At 43.5% G+C, this 22,856-nt stretch overlaps 1 protein-coding gene across 2 annotated transcripts in view; it reads right to left on the minus strand.

Moving 5' to 3' along the window:
• The window catches only part of LOC132895138 (WD repeat-containing protein 7), a 217,294-nt gene that overhangs the window by 29,806 nt on the left and 164,632 nt on the right, over positions 1-22,856 (minus strand). For both annotated transcript variants that reach the window (XM_060935381.1, XM_060935380.1), the window contains one exon: positions 11,971-12,157. In XM_060935381.1, coding sequence (XP_060791364.1) covers positions 11,971-12,157 — 187 coding nt within the window. The remainder of the gene's footprint in view (positions 1-11,970; positions 12,158-22,856) is intronic.

The following is a 22,856-nucleotide window of genomic DNA, read 5'->3' on the forward strand; positions in this document are numbered from 1 at the left end:
AGAGAGTCTGGTTTGTAGTTTTCCCCATTTTCTTTCCTCACTTTTGCATAAAACTGCGATAACACCTTGTCTAACTCCCAGCATTCATACACCACTAGAGAGTCATTTATTTGTCTTTCTGCAGCCCGTTTCTTAAACACAGAAAACCAAAAATGTGTACTTTTTTCTTCAATTGGTTTATTATTTCTTCGTCAAATATAGCGAAATGCGACATTGCCGAGTCAGCAGAGTCAGCCATTTTGTTGACAAAATTTGCTAATTTTTGTAACCGTAACCAAGCAACGAACTAGCCAATAGCATTTCAGAAATACGGCCCCGTGTTAAGGAAAAAAACCCTCCTTGATTGACCAGTGAGAATTGAGTAATTTGGACCCAAGTATTATAATTGAATGAAACACAGATACAAAAAAAAAAAAAAATTAAATAGAACAAAATCTGTTTGAAATTAGTAAAAATATCAAGAATCCGCTTTTGAAAACTTAGATTTGCCTACATGGCATTTATAAGACAATATTTTATTTTATTTTAAAATATTACAAGAAATATTAAGTTTTCATTTGATGATGTTTTGCAATGTGCTTTGTTTTTTGCTTTTTTTTTTTAAAAGGTATTCGTTTTTTTGCCCAATTACACAAACATTTATGTTAAAATTATTAATTATGATGTGGGATAAAAATGTAAAATTAAGAAATATATTATTATTATTAGCAGGAATTGTAAAAATATTTCCTAACATTTTTAACATGTAATTTTTAAAAATTAATTTTATAATGTTAAATAAAAAAAAAATAAAAATGTAAGAAATTTGGAGCTTGGAGAATTTGAATAATTAATACATTATTAATCAAGTCTGAAAAAAGATTAATAACAAATCACATGATATATAAAGGTTTATTATTATTATTATTACTCCTAATTTTTTGCAGCAGTTTTAATTTATACACGGTTGAATTAATGTATAATTTATACAAATAATCCTCTCCAGTAATAGGATTTTGTGTGTGTGTTCTCATATGTCTTATCATCAGTAAAATGGGATTATTTCTATGATCAGCCCATTTGCATGTGCATGACTTCCAGCCAGCGTCTTTTTTAAAAGCTCAAGCCATGAATTAATCGATAAACTTTGTTTGCTCAAAGGCGAGACGAAGCCGAGACGCAGCGAGAGCTTAAACACGCCTCTGCTTTCTTTCAGCTCGCGTCTCATACGCAGGATTAAAAATGCACACAGGAGATCTGCGCCATGTTTAAGTCTAATTTCACCAGGATTGGGTTTTAATCACTGATCAGATCGGAGTGTTATTTATTCAAGATGAACTAAAATCATTTATAAACTACAGACTGTCTTATTGATAATTATCAACAGATGTTTATTTAAAAAGAATATTTATTTTCTATATTATTGATATAAAGATGGCGCAGATCTGATAACCAGGGAATCAGGAAAAAAGAATCAGGGAAAAGAAAAGAATGAATCTGATTGATCCGATCCTGTTACAAATTAGATTTGGAAAAGTTTTTTTTTTTAACTGGAAGTGTTTACATATAAACAGATTTCATTGTATTTTTTTCTTTGGATGAATTGTATTATATTTATTATATCTGCAATACAAAGCTATGGTTTTGATTAAATGGCGTTTTATTTGCAGTAAAAATAATTTTAAAGCTTCGTAGTTTGTAAAGAAATAAAAATATATTTATAAAAATATCACCTGGATATTTCAGTATTATTAAAATACTGTCTAAAAATCCAAATCTCCAAATAAAACCATTTATTTTTACCAAAATTCTGTGTATTGGAAATGTTTCTTTAACTGAGAGAGAATTTTACAGTTAAAGGGTCAGAGTGCTGCTCCTGCTGGATGCAGACGATGTATAAAATATAAAATAAATACAGTTAGAGTTAAATGTTAGATTTTGTGCTGAAGACATGGAAGGCTGGGTTCGGATTTGTTTGATGCTCAGAGCTATTTTTGGTTTGGAGCCGATCGCTTTTCATACGACTTCATTACGGTGTGTGCTCGCTGTTCGGTTTAAAAAAAAAAATTAAAAAAGCATCGTTTTCAGTATAACTTTTGAAATATACATTATTTTGTATAGTTGTTCCCATAAATAGGATTATAAATCTTATTTTAATCACTAAAAGCCAAAATAAATAGCTTTTTTCCCCCATTTAATTTCACACGTGTTACTACTACTACTACTACTATTATTATTATTAACAACTTCAATAATTAGTCAATTAAAAGCCAATTAAAGTTTATAGTTTCATACAAAGTACTATATGTATATAATATTTAATATTATGTAAAATATTTTGAAAAACAGTGTAATACTACAATATTATATAATTTTATTTAATAATACATTATAATAATTAATATCATGTACATAATTAATGCACTTAACTGAAGACTATTATTTGAGAGAAGGAGAGCGAGAGAGAGAGAGAGAGAGAGAGAGAGAGAGAGAGCGAGACACACACACACACAACAGAAAACGTAATAACCCCAAAACCCAGAACAAAACAAAACAATTAAATCAAAACGTGACCAAAAAGAGAACAAAACAACAACAAATAACTCGGTGAAAACTTAATGCCAGACAAAAATAAATAAATAAAACAATAAACCAAAAAAAAGAACTGAGAAAAATTCACAATCCCACATTACAAAAAAAAAAAAAAAGAAATAAAGCAAAACAATAAACGCAGAACTCTGAAAATTAACTCAAAAACAAAACAAACCAAGAAACCAAACAAAAAAACGAACGGAATAAACGCCCATCGAAAGTGCAGCGTGTGGCGTCTCCGAGCCGAGCCGAGGGTGAAGGCGGTGAGACACACGGAGATGTGGAGATGTGTGTAAATGAGGGATTAAGCAACTGATCCTCTGTCTCTAAAGCTCCGGCCCTCTGCCAATAACTGATCGATAACTTTGATCAGAAGAGCGATCGGTGTAAAGCAGCTTCTCGCTATCACACGCTATTCTTCCTTTAGAGCGAGCACTGAGCATTACAGCATCAACACAAACAACAGCAAAGACATGAGAGACGAGAGGGAGGAGAAGCGAGAGAAACAAGAGGGACAAGCAAAGCAAGAGAGACACGAGGGACGAGAGAGAGAGACAAGAGAGGCAAGGGAGACATGAGGGACGAGAGAGAGAGCGACAGAGACAAAAGGGACGAGACAGGCAAGTGAGACATGAGGGACGAGAGAGACAAGAGAATCTAGAGAGAGACGAGAAAGGCAAGAGAGACAAGAGAAGCAAGAAAGAGAGACAAGAGGGACGAGAGACATGAGGAACAAGAGTGAGATGAGAGAGGTAAGAGAGAAAAAGATAAGAGGGACAAGAGAGGCAAGGGAGACATGAGGGACAAGAGAGAGGTGAGAGAGACGAGAGAAGCGAGAGAGAGAGACAAGAGGGACGAGAGATGGCAAGAGAGACATGAGGGACAAGTAGGGTTGCAAAGGGGTGGAAAGTTTCCGGGAATTTTGAAGGGCCTGGGAATATTGGAATTTTCAGGAATTTTCAATTTTGGCATTTATCAAGTTTTAAACATTTTAAAACATTTCATCACCCAGAAAAACAAATTAAAACCCATGTTAAGCCTTTCTTTCAATTACGTACTGTTTTGTGCTAATTAAGAATAGGACATATTGCTAAAGGCCAATTAATAAAAGGCTTTTAGTTTTTCAATATCAGTATTATATTCAGATTTTTCAATGAAAAATTATTATTCTCAATCTCAATTGTCAAATGCGCATTCCCAAGTTCCCGACCACAAAAGTGCAGAAGGTCTTGTATCCCTTGGTCTACTACACATTTTGAATATTTTTTTTTGGTGTTGGAGATGTCTCGAATCTGCATTTGAACAGATTTCTATTAAGTGTCCCTCGGACAAGATACCTAGTAAATTTGAATTAAATAGATTATTTTTCTAGAGTGTACCCATCTCATCTCATCATCTCTAGCTGCTTTATCTTGTTCTACAGGGTCGCAGGCGAGCTGGAGCCTATCCCAGCTGACTACGGGTGAAAGGCGGGGTACACCCTGGACAAGTCGCCAGGTTATCACAGGGCTGACACATAGACACAGACAACCGTTCACACTCATTCACACCTACGCTCCATTTAGAGTCACCAGTTAACCTAACCTGCATGTCTTTGGACTGTGGGGGAAACCGGAGCACCCGGAGGAAACCCACGTGGACACGGGGAGAACATGCAAACTCCACACAGAAAGGCCCTCGCCGGCCACGGGGCTCGAACCCAGGACCTTCTTGCTGTGAGGCGACAGTGCTAACCACTACACTGCATAACAAGTAGAGATTTCTAAAAATCTCGCAAAAACTCAATTTTGACTATTTTTATTACAAAATTTTACAAAACTTGAAGACTTGTCTACAGATTTAATCACAAAGGTATCACATCATAAGATAACAAGGAATATTTAAAAAAAATTAAAATTTCAAATTTCTAATTACTAGTAGTCTTGAAATAAGTTTTGCTGCTTGTAAAATATGTTCGTGCCACTTTTTTCTTTGAATCTGGAGCAAGGCTGTTTAATGCCATTGTTTTAACAGCATTAATAATCTAACATTCTAAAATCGTTACTTCTAATCCGATCATTTGCAGGCAAATTACTTGACAGGATACGGTTCACAAACCAGTTGCAAAATGAAAAAGGAATTCAAGTTGTTGAAGTAGAATTAGTAAGCAAAAAAAGTTACAGGAAGCAGTCTTCAAAATCATAAGTAGAGTTAAAGTTGCTTTTGAACACAAGTTCTCACAAAGTCTAAGGTTATTGTTTAATTCATTAAGCCTAGGTCACAACCGGACGTACGATTTTTTGGCCGTGCGATCTTTGGCGTTTCCCAAATCGCTGCGGTTTTTTTTGTTCGTGGAGAAAGACGCATGTTGGCCGTGAGTTTGTCTTGCAACCTGAAAAAAACGTAAGCGCCCGTAGAGTTTGTTTGACATGACAAGGAACCTCTGCGGCCGGTCTGCAGCCAGTCTACGGCTCGAAAATCAGCACGTCACACGCGCGCCCTCCGTGCGTTTCACGCGCGCCCTCCGTGCGTTTCTTGCGTTTTTTGCACGTAGACCGGCCGTAGGAGCACGTACGGCTGGTTGTGACCAAGGCTTTATACATGTACCAGGGAAAACCCCGACTGTTTTTGTAAAACTTTTGGTGGTTATTCATTTCTCAGTTGTTACATGCTTGTTTTTGCTTGTATGTTCTTCTGAACAGAACAGAGACCCAGAGAAATATCCTAATCTGAATAAAAGGACCTTATTTTTTAGTATCAATTTTTAAGTAAAGTTGGTTTTGAAAATTCCCGAAAGTTCCACAAATTTTCCACGGAAATTTTCCACTCTGAAAATTCCCAGGAATTTTGCAACCCTAGGGACAAGAGAGCGATGAGAGAGGCAAGAGAGACACGAAGGATAAGAGAGAGACGGCAAGAGAGATATGAGGGATGAGAGAGAGATGAGAGAGACAAGGGGGATGTGAAAGGGACAAGACAGGAGAGAGATGAGAGGGACGGGAGAAACAAGAGAGATGAGTGAGACAAGAGAGAAAGGGGATGAGAGGGGGACGACCCAAAGTGTTTTGTTCCTCTGCAACTACAGCATTTCACCAGCGATAATAAATAATTAATTGCAAAAGAAAAACCCATGGTACTTTTGATCCATTTCCAGTTACGTCTAATGTTATTAAACATCGTGTCCGTTCCGTTCGAGCAGCTATAAACCGTGGCTCCCTCACCATCCTCTCTTTCATTTAATATCGCAGCTCGAGATTTCCTGAACATGTCGGAAAACAAAGTTACAGCTTTCCGTCTGAAACTGGAGACTCCTTCCATCTAATCACTAACGTCAGCGATTGGCGAGTGTTCCATAGTAACAGTTCCGCCGTGCAGGAGCTGTTACTATGGAAGCGATGGCGTGTAAGAGCGAGCTCAGATATTCATATGAACCTGCACGAAGGTCAGAGCTGCTGCTCTACAAAACTAATCACCTTCTGGCCAATCAGTGTGGAGAATTCAGCAGCGCTGGAGCGTCTCTGCTTTGATGGCTCTGCGCTCGCTAAACCGTGACCAAGCTGAAGTGCAACACTCCGTCTTCATTTTGTTTAAGAAAACAGACGTCAGAAGAGCAGAACTTTTATTTTTGTTGTTGAAAAATCAGATTCTGACTCTGGGAGAACTTTCGCTTTGTGGAATTAGATGAAATCTCCATGAAAAGGTCAGATGTTGAGCGTGTGATGGGTTTCACTGAGCCGCCGCAGTAACGGAGAGAAAGAAAAGAAATACAGAAACATGCAGATCGATATCTCCAGCTCCTGCACACACTAAAGGTGCTGAAGTGGCACACACACGCGCGCGCACACACACGTTCACACACTCTCACCCACACATCTTCGTCTGATGAGTAAATCTGCCCCCATTAAAATAAAGGACGCTGCCCTCGTCAGCCATTTTGGTGTGGAATTCAGACGGAGGAGTGTCATCATGCTGGTCAGAGTAAAAGAGAAAGCGATGGATGAAGGAAGAGACAGAGAGAAAAACAGAAAGAGAGATGGAAAGAGAGAGGGAAGGAAAAAAGAACACAGAGAGAAGATTCTATTTACTGGAGAGAGACAGAAAGGGGGGGCAGGGACAGAGAGAGAGGTGATCAGTGAGAGAGACAGGTGAGAGAGAGAAGGATAGAGAGAGAGAGAGCAAGGTGATCAGAGAGATGAGAGAGAAGGAGTGTGAGAGAGAGAGAGAGAGGGGATCAGAGAGATAAGGTGAGAGAGAGAGATACAGAGAGACGGGGAGAGAGAGAGGTGATCAGAGAGATGAGAGAGGAGTGAGAGAGGTAAGGTGAGAAAGAGACAGAGACGGGGAGAGAGAGAGGTGATCAGAGAGATGAGAGAGGAGTGAGAGAGGTAAGGTGAGAGAGAGACAGACGGGGAGAGAGAGGTGATCAGAGAGATGAGAGAGGAGTGAGAGAGGTGATCAGAGAGATGAGAGAGGAGTGAGAGAGGTAAGATGAGAGAGAGACGGGGAGAGAGAGGTGATCAGAGAGATGAGAGAGGAGTGAGAGAGGTGATCAGAGAGATGAGAGAGGAGTGAGAGAGGTAAGATGAGAGAGAGACGGGGAGAGAGAGGTGATCAGAGAGATGAGAGAGGAGTGAGAGAGGTAAGGTGAGAGAGAGACGGGGAGAGAGGTGATCAGAGAGATGAGAGAGGAGTGAGAGAGGTAAGGTGAGAGAGAGACAGAGACGGGGAGAGAGAGGTGATCAGAGAGATGAGAGAGAAGGAGTGTGAGAGAGATAACGTGAGAGAGAGAGAGAGAGATACAGAGAGACGGGGAGAGAGAGAGGTGATCAGAGAGATGAGAGAGGAGTGAGAGAGGTAAGGTGAGAGAGAGACAGAGACGGGGAGAGAGGTGATCAGAGAGATGAGAGAGGAGTGAGAGAGGTAAGGTGAGAGAGAGACAGACGGGGAGAGAGAGGTGATCAGAGAGATGAGAGAGGAGTGAGAGAGGTAAGGTGAGAGAGAGACAGACGGGGAGAGAGAGGTGATCAGAGAGATGAGAGAGGAGTGAGAGAGGTAAGGTGAGAGAGAGACAGAGACGGGAGAGAGAGGTGATCAGAGAGATGAGAGAGGAGTGAGAGAGGTAAGATGAGAGAGAGACGGGGAGAGAGAGGTGATCAGAGAGATGAGAGAGGAGTGAGAGGGGTAAGGTGAGAGAGAGACAGAGACGGGGAGAGAGGTGATCAGAGAGATGAGAGAGGAGTGAGAGAGGTAAGGTGAGAGAGAGACAGAGACGGGGAGAGAGAGGTGATCAGAGAGATGAGAGAGAGAGATAACGTGAGAGAGAGAGAGAGATACAGAGAGACGGGGAGAGAGGTGATCAGAGAGATGAGAGAGGAGTGTGAGAGGTAAGGTGAGAGAGAGACAAACGGGGGGAGAGAGAGGTGATCAGAGAGATGAGAGAGAAGGAGTGTGAGAGAGATAAGGTGAGAGAGAGATACAGAGAGACGGGGAGAGAGAGGTGATCAGAGAGATGAGAGAGGAGTGAGAGAGGTAAGGTGAGAGAGAGACAGAGACGGGGAGAGAGGTGATCAGAGAGATGAGAGAGGAGTGAGAGACGTAAGGTGAGAGAGAGACAGAGACGGGGAGAGAGGTGATCAGAGAGATGAGAGAGGAGTGAGAGAGGTAAGGTGAGAGAGAGACAGAGACGGGGGAGAGAGAGGTGATCAGAGAGATGAGAGAGGAGTGAGAGAGATAACGTGAGAGAGAGAGAGATACAGAGAGACGGGGAGAGAGAGAGGTGATCAGAGAGATGAGAGAGGAGTGTGAGAGGTAAGGTGAGAGAGAGACAGACGGGGAGAGAGAGGTGATCAGAGAGATGAGAGAGAAGGAGTGTGAGAGAGATAAGGTGAGAGAGAGATACAGAGAGACGGGGGAGAGAGAGAGGTGATCAGAGAGATGAGAGAGGAGTGAGAGAGGTAAGGTGAGAGAGAGACAGAGACGGGGAGAGAGACAGGTGATCAGAGAGATGAGAGAGGAGTGTGAGAGAGATAAGGTGAGAGAGAGAGATACAGAGAGACGGGGAGAGAGAGAGGTGATCAGAGAGATGAGAGAGGAGTGAGAGAGGTAAGGTGAGAGAGAGACGGGGAGAGAGAGAGGTGATCAGAGAGATGAGAGAGGAGTGAGAGAGGTAAGATGAGAGAGAGACGGGGAGAGAGAGGTGATCAGAGAGATGAGAGAGGAGTGAGAGAGGTAAGATGAGAGAGATACAGAGAGACGGGGAGAGAGAGGTGATCAGAGAGATGAGAGAGAAGGAGTGTGAGGGAGAGAGAGAGAGAGAGAGAGAGATACAGAGAGACGGGGAGAGAGAGGTGATCAGAGAGATGAGAGAGGAGTGTGAGAGGTAAGGTGAGAGAGATACAGAGAGACGGGGAGAGAGGTGATCAGAGAGATGAGAGAGGAGTGAGAGAGGTAAGGTGAGAGAGAGACAGAGACGGGGGAGAGAGAGGTGATCAGAGAGATGAGAGAGGAGTGAGAGAGATAACGTGAGAGAGAGAGAGATACAGAGAGACGGGGAGAGAGAGAGGTGATCAGAGAGATGAGAGAGGAGTGTGAGAGGTAAGGTGAGAGAGAGACAGACGGGGAGAGAGAGGTGATCAGAGAGATGAGAGAGAAGGAGTGTGAGAGAGATAAGGTGAGAGAGAGATACAGAGAGACGGGGGAGAGAGAGAGGTGATCAGAGAGATGAGAGAGGAGTGAGAGAGGTAAGGTGAGAGAGAGACAGAGACGGGGAGAGAGACAGGTGATCAGAGAGATGAGAGAGGAGTGTGAGAGAGATAAGGTGAGAGAGAGAGATACAGAGAGACGGGGAGAGAGAGAGGTGATCAGAGAGATGAGAGAGGAGTGAGAGAGGTAAGGTGAGAGAGAGACGGGGAGAGAGAGAGGTGATCAGAGAGATGAGAGAGGAGTGAGAGAGGTAAGATGAGAGAGAGACGGGGAGAGAGAGGTGATCAGAGAGATGAGAGAGGAGTGAGAGAGGTAAGGTGAGAGAGAGACAGAGACGGGGAGAGAGAGGTGATCAGAGAGATGAGAGAGAAGGAGTGTGAGGGAGAGAGAGAGAGATACAGAGAGACGGGGAGAGAGAGGTGATCAGAGAGATGAGAGAGGAGTGAGAGAGGTAAGGTGAGAGAGATACAGAGAGACGGGGAGAGAGGTGATCAGAGAGATGAGAGAGGAGTGAGAGAGGTAAGATGAGAGAGAGACGGGGAGAGAGAGGTGATCAGAGAGATGAGAGAGGAGTGAGAGAGGTAAGGTGAGAGAGAGACGGGGAGAGAGAGGTGATCAGAGAGATGAGAGAGGAGTGAGAGAGGTAAGATGAGAGAGAGACGGGGAGAAAGAGGTGATCAGAGAGATGAGAGAGGAGTGAGAGAGGTAAGGTGAGAGAGAGACGGGGAGAGAGGTGATCAGAGAGATGAGAGAGGAGTGAGAGAGGTAAGATGAGAGAGAGACGGGGAGAGAGAGAGGTGATCAGAGAGATGAGAGAGGAGTGAGAGAGGTAAGGTGAGAGAGAGAGAGACGGGGAGAGAGACAGGTGATCAGAGAGATGAGAGAGGAGTGTGAGAGAGATAAGGTGAGAGAGAGAGATACAGAGAGACGGGGAGAGAGAGAGGTGATCAGAGAGATGAGAGAGGAGTGAGAGAGGTAAGGTGAGAGAGAGACGGGGAGAGAGAGAGGTGATCAGAGAGATGAGAGAGGAGTGAGAGAGGTAAGATGAGAGAGAGACGGGGAGAGAGAGGTGATCAGAGAGATGAGAGAGGAGTGAGAGAGGTAAGGTGAGAGAGAGACAGAGACGGGGAGAGAGAGGTGATCAGAGAGATGAGAGAGAAGGAGTGTGAGGGAGAGAGAGAGAGAGAGAGAGAGATACAGAGAGACGGGGAGAGAGAGGTGATCAGAGAGATGAGAGAGGAGTGTGAGAGGTAAGGTGAGAGAGAGACGGGGAGAGAGAGGTGATCAGAGAGATGAGAGAGGAGTGAGAGAGGTAAGGTGAGAGAGAGACAGAGACGGGGAGAGAGAGGTGATCAGAGAGATGAGAGAGAAGGAGTGTGAGGGAGAGAGAGAGAGAGAGAGAGATACAGAGAGACGGGGAGAGAGAGGTGATCAGAGAGATGAGAGAGGAGTGAGAGAGGTAAGATGAGAGAGAGACGGGGAGAGAGAGGTGATCAGAGAGATGAGAGAGGAGTGAGAGAGGTAAGGTGAGAGAGAGACGGGGAGAGAGAGGTGATCAGAGAGATGAGAGAGGAGTGAGAGAGGTAAGGTGAGAGAGAGACAGACGGGGAGAGAGAGGTGATCAGAGAGATGAGAGAGGAGTGTGAGAGGTAAGATGAGAGAGAGACGGGGAGAGAGAGGTGATCAGAGAGATGAGAGAGGAGTGTGAGAAGTAAGATGAGAGAGAGATGGGGAGAGAGAGGTGATCAGAGAGATGAGAGAGGAGTGAGAGCGAGATAATGTCAGTAAGAGTGAGGGAGATAAATAGAGAAAGAGGAAAAGAGGCAGACAGAGAGAGAGAGAGCAGCACATCTCCCTCCTTCTCTTCCTGTATCCAGTGATCTGTCGCTCCTTCGTTCGGTTCGTGTCCCCTCCCTCGTCCTGATCTCCCGCCTGATAAATGACGGCCATTTAGTTCTAACTCCATTATCACGAGCGTCCCTAAAAACGGCAGACGTATTTGTATTGATAATAACCGAGTGGTGCTGATCGAGTTTCATCTTAACGAGGTGACTCGGGTCCGGGGGTATCCTTTGTATCCTTCATACGGCTAACCCGGTTAGCGGGGAGGCCCGGCTGAGGCGAACCTGCAGACATATGGGTCTCCCTCTTCCTCCTAAAGGTCGCGCTGTCCGGCGCAGTAGACGTCCTTACATCATATTAATGTCCTGTAATCGCATTACGGCCTGCGCCTCGTCCGGCTGCGTGTCCGGTGTGGCGTACGGGGAGGACGGCCCACCGCCCGGACGCTCGCACTACGCAGCGCAGGAAGAGGCTCAGGGGAAGCAAGAACTCCTGAGGATTCGGGAGTGTGATAGAATTCATAGAGCACGAAATTCATTTTATTTATACACCGTGATTTTGAATGATACTCCCTGCACATGGGGTTCTCTATAGAGCGACTTTAATCTGATTTATTATCGGTCATGTTTTATTTTATGTAATGATTTCTTTAATATACATTATTATACAGGCCACAAATTTTTATTCATACACTCGGTACATGACTGGATTTATTTTTATATATTTATACAGTAAACCGTTGTCGCTTTTTAGAACTCAAACAAAGCCAAAATAAAATAAATAAAAATTGTGTTTTGTTCTTTTTTTTATGAATACAGTTCATCTGAGAGCGTGTGATGGCGTTTAGGAAGTGTGTGTGTGTGTGTGTGCGCTCACTTGGCCAGCTGTTTCTCGGCGTCGGCGCACAGCTCCAGCAGGCCCATGAGCACAGCCGACACGTCCATATACGGCTCCCACACGGTGAAACCTCGGCCAATCAGATCGATGGCGGTGCGGCGGATGGTGCTGTGGGCGGGGAGTTTGGGGCTCGGGGGCTGGAGGAGGAGGAACGTCAACGCCTTACCTGAGAGAGAGAGAGAGAGAGAGAGAGAGAGAGGCAGAGGTTCCACTGATTTAGTTTTTGCCTCATGTTAGTTGCCAAAAAAAAACTACAAGAGTGAGTCAACTACAAACCAACAAAGTAGCTTTCATACATTCAATAAGACATTTATCACTGTACACACACACACACACACACACACACACACACACACACCAGTTCCACAGAGACTCCTATTGTGTTGTACACACACACCTGTACTGAGGTGAGGAATGAAGGCACACACACCGCAGTGAGAACTCCTTAATAACCCTGTCACGGGCATCCCTCAGAGCGCACACACACACACACACACACACGCCTCTTTCTCTTCACTCAACACCACACATTGTACACCAAACAACTTAGTGCTCGCTTTGCTTTCTCATGTTGGAATAATGAGTGGAAAATTGAGAGACAGGCAGACAGACAGCTACATATACAGAGAGACAGACAGACAGATAGACAGCCACATATACAGAGACACACAGATAGACAGCCACATATACAGAGACACACAGATAGATAGCCACATATACAGAGACAGACAGCTACACAGAGACAGAGATAGACAGACAGCTCCATATACAGAGAGACAGACAGATAGACAGCTACACAGAGACAGACAATTACGCAGAGACAGCTACATATACAGAAAGACAAACAGATAGACAGCTACATAATACAGAGACAGACAGAAAGACAGACAGCTACACAAAGACAGACAGCTACATATACAGAGAGACAGACCGATAGACAGACAGCTACACAGAGACAGACAGATAGGCAGACAGCTACATATACAGAGAGACACACAGATAGACAGACAGCTACACAGAGACAGACAGATAGACAGACAATTACGCAGAGACAGACAGCTACATATACAGAGAGACAAACAGATAGACAGCTACATGTACAGAGAGACACACAGATAGACAGACAGCCACATATACAGATAGACAGACAGCTACACAGACAGAGAGACAGACAGCTACAGACAGAGAGACAGACAGCTACATATACAGAGAGACAAACAGATAGACAGCTACATATACAGAGAGACACACAGATAGACAGACAACCACATATACAGAGAGACAGACTGATAGACAGACAGCTACAGAGAGACAGACCGATAGACAGACAGCTACACAGAGACAGACAGATAGACAGACAATTACGCAGAGACAGACAGCTACATATACAGAGAGACAAACAGATAGACAGCTACATATACAGAGAGACACACAGATAGACAGACAGCCACATATACAGATAGACAGACAGCTACACAGACAGAGAGACAGACAGCTACACAGACAGAGAGACAGACAGCTACATATACAGAGACACAAACAGATAGACAGCTACATATACAGAGAGACACACAGATAGACAGACAGCCACATATACAGAGAGACAGACCGATAGACAGACAGCTACACAGAGACACAGATAGACAGACAGCTACATATACAGAGACACAGATAGACAGACAGCCACATATACAGAGAGACACACAGATAGACAGACAGCTACACAGAGACAGACAGATAGACAGCTACATATACAGAGAGACACACAGATAGACAGACAGCCACATATACAGAGAGACAGACCGATAGACAGACAGCTACACAGAGACACAGATAGACAGACAGCTACATATACAGAGAGAGACACAGATAGACAGACAGCCACATATACAGAGAGACACACAGATAGACAGACAGCTACACAGAGACAGACAGACACCTACATATACAGAGAGACAAACAGATAGACAGCTACAAATACAGAGAGACACACAGATAGATAGACAGACAGCCACATATACAGAGACACAGACCGATAGACAGACAGCTACACAGAGACAGACAGAGACACACAGGTACATATACAGAGAGACACACAGATAGACAGACAGCTACACAGACAATTACGCAGAGACAGACAGCTACATATACAGAAAGACAAACAGATAGACAGCTACATATACAGAGAGACACACAGATAGACAGACAGAGAGACAGACAGACAGCTACATGTACAGAGAGACAGACAGATAGACACACAGATAGACAGACAGCCACATATACAGAGAGACACACAGATAGACAGACAGCTACATATACAGAGAGACAGACAGCTACACAGAGACAGACAGCTACATATACAGAGAGACACACAGATAGACAGCTACATATACAAACAGATAAATACACAGACAGATGCAGGACAATGTGTGCAGTCTGCAGTCATAGTGTGTGTGTGTGTGTGTGTGGGGCTGAAAATCATCGGCCCAGACACTGGGTGACATAATGGAAGCCAGTTTACTCCTTTTTTTTTTCCTTTTCCCGCCTCTTTACAGTCTTAAATCTCCACTGCGACGGTGCCTGGAGACAGCGAAAGACATTTAGGGGACACGCTGTGTGCTGGAGAGAGAGAGAGCGCGTGTGTGTGTGGTTACTGATAATCCACTGGGGAGAGAGTCCAGGGAGAGAGAGAGAGACACACACACACACACACGATGTTAACAGTGTGGACGTGCTCATGCGCGTGTCCTAAAGTAGCTGGTGAGGAGCGCGCTCACACACACTTTTCTGATGAGCTGTCTGTCTGACTGTGTACTTCTCCCTGTGTGTGCAGCTGTCTGTCAGACCGTGTAGTCATTTGTCTGTCTGTGTAGCTACCGTTTTTTCTGTCTCTGTAGCTTTTTGTCTGTCTTTCTGTGCTTTCAATAAAGTCATTGCTGTACATTTAGGAATATCTGCATAGATCTTTTCACCTACTTCATCTCTCTCTCACTTTATCTTGCTCTCTTTCTGTCCCTCTTCTGCTCTTGCTCTTATGTGCGCTCTCTCTCTCTCTCTCTCGTTTGTAGACACACACACACTCAGGATGCATCACAATGTCAACAGCTTCGTCACTTGTTTTTTTTCCTCTAGCTGAAGCATTTGCTTGCTCTCTCTCTCTCTCTCTCTCTGTCTGTCCAAGATCAGTTCTGCCGCTCTGTCGTTCTCTGCTGCTGTTGTAATTAAGAGTGCAGACGAGCCGGTTACTCGGCGACCTGTTGCCGGTGAGCAGACGGAGATAAATTGTGGTGCGAGGAGGATAATTGTGTCTGATTATTTAGCAGTTGATCCATCACCAACAACATAAACATTGATCTGGCGACTCACACGGATTAGATTGTGTGTGTGTGTGTGTGTGTGTGTTCTGAATCTCTTGATTGCTGGATGTTTCTGAGAGCTATGGAGTAGCACAAACCTCTCATTTTACACACACACACACTACTTATGTGTGTGTTTGTATGTGTGTGTGTGCTTGCCTTTGTGCTCTTTTTATTGCCTGACATGGCATTGATTATAGTCCTCAGGTTGTTTGTGTGTGTGTGTGTGTGTGTCAGTGTGTGAAATAGATGGACAAAGTCTAAATGCTCTCTCTCTCTCTCTCTCTCACACACACAATTTGGAGGTTGGAATCGATCGGTCCTCAGAAACCTGTCCTTGTCTCACACACGTCACACACCTCCACGCTCCAGCCGCATCATTGCTACCTTCCTGTAGCTCCAGATCAATGTTCTCCTGCAGCAGAGCGTCGTTTCAGAGTGAAAAGCTAACGCTGAGTAACCGCGCTTCTGATTCTGAATGCCACATCCGCCATCAGCTGTGATTTTTCTACTTATAACATTATACTGTAATATCAGGAATAGAACACTTCACGTTGATCTGTTATTAGCAAATAATCAAAGAATGACACGTTACACTTTTTAATCCATTTACAATTATATTTAACACTGTGGAACATCTGTGAAACAAATTAGCTCCCGTCTTCTCCAGTCGCTCCTTCATCAGCATCACTTTTTACTTCTCTTACAGAGACGAGAAGTCAAGACAACGTTAGCGTTCCACTTAGTGTTACACAGCGGAGCTGTTATTGGAGCAAAGCTAGGCAAAAACATCTAAATTGCTAGCTTGATAAATGCTATCACTTCAGTAGCTAAGGATATTCCTTAATTATTATTATTTAGTGATTAAAAAATGGGTAGCAACACTTTAACAACACTTGCTAGCTTGCTTTGTTAATTATGCTAGCCATCAGAACATGGCTATCTATGTACTCGCTTCTTAAAAGAAGGCGTTAACTAGGTCTTGTATTGGGGGAGGGGGGGGGGGGGGGGGAAATCACAACCCCACCAAGACCAAGCCTAAAGTCTCCCAGACAGGATTTAACACTTCCACTCCCTGAACAGCAGTAGATCAGCTAATTACCCACAACACAGAGCGAAATTTACCGCACCCCTGTCCTGGAGGCCGGCCAGAGACGCTTGGCTCCGTTCCTCAGAGCGGACATCTTGGTTTAAGTGTCAATGAATAAATTAATATTGACAAAACATCCTCTGGGCTAATGAGTTGTTAGTTAAGGCAATAAACATGTCACATTAGAGGTGAGGAGCTGAGGAGCTAATTAGAGAACAGAAAAGGGGGTGAAGTTCGGAACAGGAGAGGGGAAAGGAATGATAGACTTTTAAAGGAGTAGTTCAGTGGAAAAAACAAACAAACAAACAAACAAACAAACAAAAGGCTAATTCTGCTAACAAGGAAGAAAAAGTTGGAAGTATAAGTCACATTTTTTTCCTCATCTGGAGCAAAATTAGCACGTTAATGAGTGAACGTTCACATCTACTCCATTATCTGCTTTTCTTAAATGACCCTGGAACACTAAACATTTAACCATAAACCCAAGTTTCCTTTCTTTCTTTACTTTTTTCTTTCCTCCCTTCTTACTTCCTTCCTTCCTCCATCCATCCCTTCTTCCTTCCTCCCTCCATCCTTCCTCCCTCCATCCCTTCCTTCTCCCTCCCTCTTCCCTTCCTCCCTCCCTCCATCCCTTCTCAGTTCCTCCCTCCCTCCATCCCTTCTCAGTTCCTCCCTCCATCCCTTCTTCCTTCCTCCCTCCATCCATCCCTTCTCCCTTCTTTCCTCCCTCCATCCCTTTTTCCTTCCTCCCTCCCTCCCCTTCTCCCTTCTTTCCTCCCTCCATCCCTTTTTCCTTCCTCCCTCCCTTCTCCCCTCCCTTCCTTCTCCCTCCCTCCCTCTTCCCTTCCTCCCTCCCTCCATCCCTTCTCAGTTCCTCCCTCCATCCCTTCTTCCTTCCTCCCTCCATCCATCCCTTCTCCCTTCTTTCCTCCCTCCATCCCTTTTTCCTTCCTCCCTCCCTCCATCCCTTCTCCCTTCATTTCCTTCCTTCCTTCCTCCCTCCATCCATCCCTCCCCTCCATTCCCTTCCTTCCTTCCTTCCTTCCTCCCTCCCTCCATCCATCCCTCCCCTCCATCCCTTCTTCCTCCCTCCATCCCTTCCTTCTCAGTTCCTCCCTCCATCCATCCCTTCCTTCTTTCCTCCCTCCATCCCTTTTTCCTTCCTCCCTCCCTCCATCCCTTTTTCCTTCCTCCCTCCCTCCATCCCTTCTCCCTTCCTCCCTCCATCCCTTCTCAGTTCCTCCGTCCATCCATCCATCCCTTCTTCCTCCCTCCATCCCTTCCTTCTTCCTCCCTCCATCCATCCCTCCCCTCCATCCCTTCTTCCTCCCTCCATTCCCTTCCTTCCTTCCTTCCTCCCTCCATCCATCCCTCCCCTCCATCCCTTCTTCCTCCCTCCATCCCTTCCTTCTCAGTTCCTCCCTCCATCCATCCCTTCCTTCCTTCCTCCCTCCATCCCTTTTTCCTTCCTCCCTCCATCCATCCCTTCTCCCTTTCTTCCTCCCTCCATCCCTTCTTCCTTCCTTCCTTCCTTCCTTCCTCCATCCATCCATCCTTCTTCCTTCCTTCCTCCCTCCCTTCTTCCTCCCTCCATCCCTTTTTTCCCCTGCCTCCCTTCTCCTTCCTTCTATCCCTTGTTCCTTTCTTCCTTCTCATCTGCAACGTTTCCCAAAAGATTTACACGAGTGAAATAAATTAGCGTCTGATCACCAGATCTGAACTAAGACTGATTCGATTATCTTCAGATTGAAAATGTAAGGAATTAAACACGCTTGGGTGTGCTGTTACAGGAAAAATAATCAACCCCACGATGGAGTGATGTGGCCTGACGCTAGGAAGTGAAGTTACTCTTCCTGTTACGTCACAAAGTGTTTTATTCCTCTTACACCACAGCAGTCTGCCACCGAATACATCTACAGTATTTATTTATTTATTCATGAAAGAACATCATCCTTGTGTTTTTGTTTATTTTTAATCCATTTAGTGTTGCTGGACATCTCCGAATTAGGTCCGGGTCTGTTTTCACTTACAGCTATTATAGTCATAAAAAAAAAAAAAAAAAGGCAGCTTGTTGTGACAGTGAGAAAGCACAAAAGCAGAAAAATTCAAGTCACAGCTTTCCCTCTGACTCTGGAGTCTCCTTCTATAAATGTTAAAGAAGCGTCTCGTTACAGAAAACTTCACCATATCAAAGGTTTGACGCACAAAGCAGAAAGTCCAGGAAATGAATAAAGATAAAACATCTACAATATCAGAAATCTCAGTCAGTCAGACACATCCGTGGTGATCTCTCGGTTAACATCTGCTCACAGATGCTTCACTAAAACCTCCACTCGCGGTTTACTGGACTCCTCGGCCCCGACTCATGGTGCTGCTTACAAAGAGAAGCCCAGAGACGGAAGGATGGAGTGGATGATGAGGAGAAGGTTAGGAAGTTGAAAGAAGAAGAGAGCGTTTCATCAAGGCCAGTCAGCGTGTCCTGAAGCTTTACAGAGCGGCGTTACTGCAGAACCCTGCACCTCTCCCTCACAGTCCGTCTCTCCTTCCTTTCTTCTCTCTCTCTCTTTCGCATTCTCCCTCTCTCTCTCTCTCCCTCTCTCTTCAGCCCCTGCTGCGGTCAAATCCAAAGCGAAGGCAAAATCAATGCGAGTGAGCTGAGAGGGAGGAGAGAGAAGCCGCGGGGATGAAGAGATGGAAAAAGCGAAGGGATGAAGGAGGTGTGAGAAGGGAAACGGAGAGGAAGCTACAGGTCTTTGAGAGTCCTCTTAAAGGGGAACTCCGATCGATTTTACACAAATTCATCTTCGCCTGCTAGCGAAATAAACTTCGGCAGAAAGTTGTGAAGAAAACGTTGCATTCTAGAGAAAATCAGGGCTGAAGTGTTCAGCGACATGAGCAGAACTTTCACACAAAATGCTGAAATGAAGTGTAAGAAACGACATTTGTACAGATTTATTCAGAGCCCCGGATCAAAGACAAAAGTTACGCTGCATCAATATAAATATATTCATTTAAATAATTAACTTCAGGGCTTCTAAAGTGGCGCAACAGAGAAGCTTTTGCTCCATCATGAGGAGATCACAAGCTGGAATCCAAGAGCTCTAAGCTGCTCATGCTGTCTGAGTGGGCGGGGCTAATCTCTGTCCCCTGTCAATCACAGCGACACTAGCTAATCATGTGCATCTGTGAGCGTCTCCGGTTTGAACCGAAAGTTTGCAAAAAACAATGTGTTTTTTTTCTAACGTACAAAGTTCAACAAGATGCCACTAATCATCAGCGCAAACGAAAGCAGCTCGCCGAGGCTGAGGTTTAAGGTAAAAGGTTTGAACTTGAAAATTTGCTTAGATTCGATGGTTTCCAGTTTTCGAGCTTGACTTAAATTTAAAAAAAATAATAAAATGTGGGATGTGTGACGAGAGTACAAACACGAGGCGCAGGCCGGTCACGTCAGATTTAAAAAAATATATTAAATAAATAAAAAAACGTAAAGCAAAACAAGACTCGAGATGAAAACATAAGAGAGAAAGATGATGAGAAATTAAATTAAACAAACAAAAAAAGGTTCTGAACAGGATTTAATGGTTTAACACACCCGCAATAAGACGCCTGAAAAGAAGCAGAGCGCTGGTGATTAGGACTGGACTCGAGCCTGCAGTACTGCCTCACCCTCTGCACCTCACACACACACACACACACATGGCCAATGGCTGTACTGTCCCTTGGCCACCAAAAAAGAAAGAAATAATACAAAAATAATAAAATAAAATAAAGAAAGGTCCATCCTGATAAATTATTCAGTACTGCCTGAGGTAGTCTAAGAATGTGTGCGCGTGTAAAAAATACAACAAGAAAGATGTGTGTTTTAACATGCTCCAAAGCTACACTACAAGGAGAGATACCATGAAGTGTGTTTGCGTGTATATATATATATATATATATATATATATATATATATATATATATATATATATATATGTGTATGTATGTATGTATGTATGTATGTATGTATGTGTGTGTGTGTGCTCTATGTTGAGCTCAGGTGTTGCTGTTAGCTGACCTTGTCACTGCCCTCAGGTGCGATGCTTTGTATTTCAGAAAAAAAAGTGGGACCCGTCATCAAAAACACACACACACACACACTCTCTCTCTCTCTCTCTCTCTCTCTCTCTGACCTTGATGTGGAATGATAGAGAGTGCACTGAATCTATTTTTTGTCTCATGTCAAACACACACACACACACACACACACACACACACACACACACACACACACACACACACACACTCTCTCTCAGACAGGAGCGCCAGCTGAGTATAAAACATAAAATCTCATTAAAGAAATAAAAAAATAAAAGAAAAGGGACTACAGAGAAGATTTTATTATAATAATAAAAAAACGTAAAAAAAACCCAAGCGACTCTAGATGAACTTACAAGAAAAACAAAAGAGGCACATCAATTAAGAGCAATAAAGAGATAAATAAAATATAAATAAATAAATGGATGATGAGAGGAAAAGACACAGGAAGAGATGGATGCAAATCATTTAATTAAAAAAAAAAATGGGAGTGAAGATGGGAATAAGAGGTCTAGATTAAAAAAACAGAAAAAGTCATGAGGCCAATCAAAAAAATAACAAAAAATAATAAAATATTATAGCAATATTAAAAAAACCCAAACACTAAAAATATGAATAAAAAAAATAAAATGAATGACTGAAGACACGCAGAGACAGAAAGAGATGGAGCTGCATCATTTAAAAGCAACAAAAACAAATCAAAAAGCCTAAAATATTTTAATAATAAAATAAAAACGTAATAAAAACAATAATATAAAGGACTGAAGGTGAGAATGAGGGAGAACACTGAGACCGAGGGAATTCGCTTAAGAGCAAAGAATAATAAATATATTAAATCAAAGGCAAATACATTAAAATAAGATCTCTCTCACACACACACACACACACACACACACACACACACACACACACACACACACACACACACAGAGAGCACTATTAGCATTGAGTGAACACGACTTGATCTCCTGCTGCACTGACGCTTCGACTCTCAGCACCTGCAGGCCCTCAGTAAGGCGACAAAGGTTTTCATCTCTCCCTCACAGCTGCACTCGTTCTCTCCATCCCTTTCTTCCAGCCATCGTTACGGTCACATGACTCCAGTAAGCTGGTGCGATATTACCTCACCTCACACACCTGATAAAGTCAGCTCTCAGGGGACCAAGCTGGATATTGAGAACACAGGATGAGTTATTGGGTAAAGAGATGCGCTCGCTCTCTCTCTCTCTCTCCCTCCCTCGTTAAGGTCTATAAGGCAGAATGTAACGAGAACATACAGATTCAATTGCATTGATCACTCTGCGCTGGACTGCAGCCATCACACTAACCACTGATTGGTTATCAGGGCAGCTGGCGTTAACTCAGTTACGCTTCATGAAAGAGCAAGAGCCAATTGTTCTCTCTCTCTCTCTCTCTCTCTCTCTCTCTCTCTCTGATTGCTACTCACTGATCTGTACAGTGTGCGCACATCTGGAATAAACCAAAAGGCCAGTTCTTCTCCTTAAACACAGACTTAAACATGTAGATGAAGCAAAAACATCAATCACAAATATTTTACACCAATATTTTACATTAAACAAATAAATACAATACATTCCACAAAACAAACAACATTCAGATATCAACAATAACCAAACACCAATATTCACCATCATAATCATCAATCACCAATATTCACCATCAGACACCAGCATAATCAAACACCACTATAAGTAAACACCAACATTCACCATCAAATATCCCTATCACCATCACTCACCAAGATTCACCAATAAACACCGATCATCATCAATCACCATCATAACCATCAATCACTGATATTCACCATCAGACACCAGCATAATCATCAAACACCATCGTAAGTAAACACCAACATTCACCATCAAACAACAATCACCATCACTCACCAAGATTCACCAACAAACACCAATCATTAATCACCATCAATCATCACTCACCAACATTCACAAACACCAATTGCCATCAAATATCCCCATCAATCGCCATCAAACATCCCCTTCAATCGCCATCAAACATCCCCTTCAATCGCCATCAAACATCCCCTTCAATCGCCATCAAACATCCCCATCAATCGCCAGCAAACATCCCCTTCAATCGCCATCAAACATCCCCTTCAATCGCCATCAAACATCCCCATCAATCGCCATCAAACATCCCCTTCAATCGCCATCAAACATCCCCATCAATCGCCATCAAACATCCCCTTCAATCGCCATCAAACATCCCCATCAATCGCCATCAAACATCCCCTTCAATCGCCATCAAACATCCCCTTCAATCGCCATCAAACATCCCCTTCAATCGCCATCAAACATCCCCAT

The sequence above is a fragment of the Neoarius graeffei genome, chromosome 12 (assembly GCF_027579695.1).
Source record: "Neoarius graeffei isolate fNeoGra1 chromosome 12, fNeoGra1.pri, whole genome shotgun sequence".
Lineage (NCBI taxonomy): Eukaryota > Metazoa > Chordata > Actinopteri > Siluriformes > Ariidae > Neoarius > Neoarius graeffei.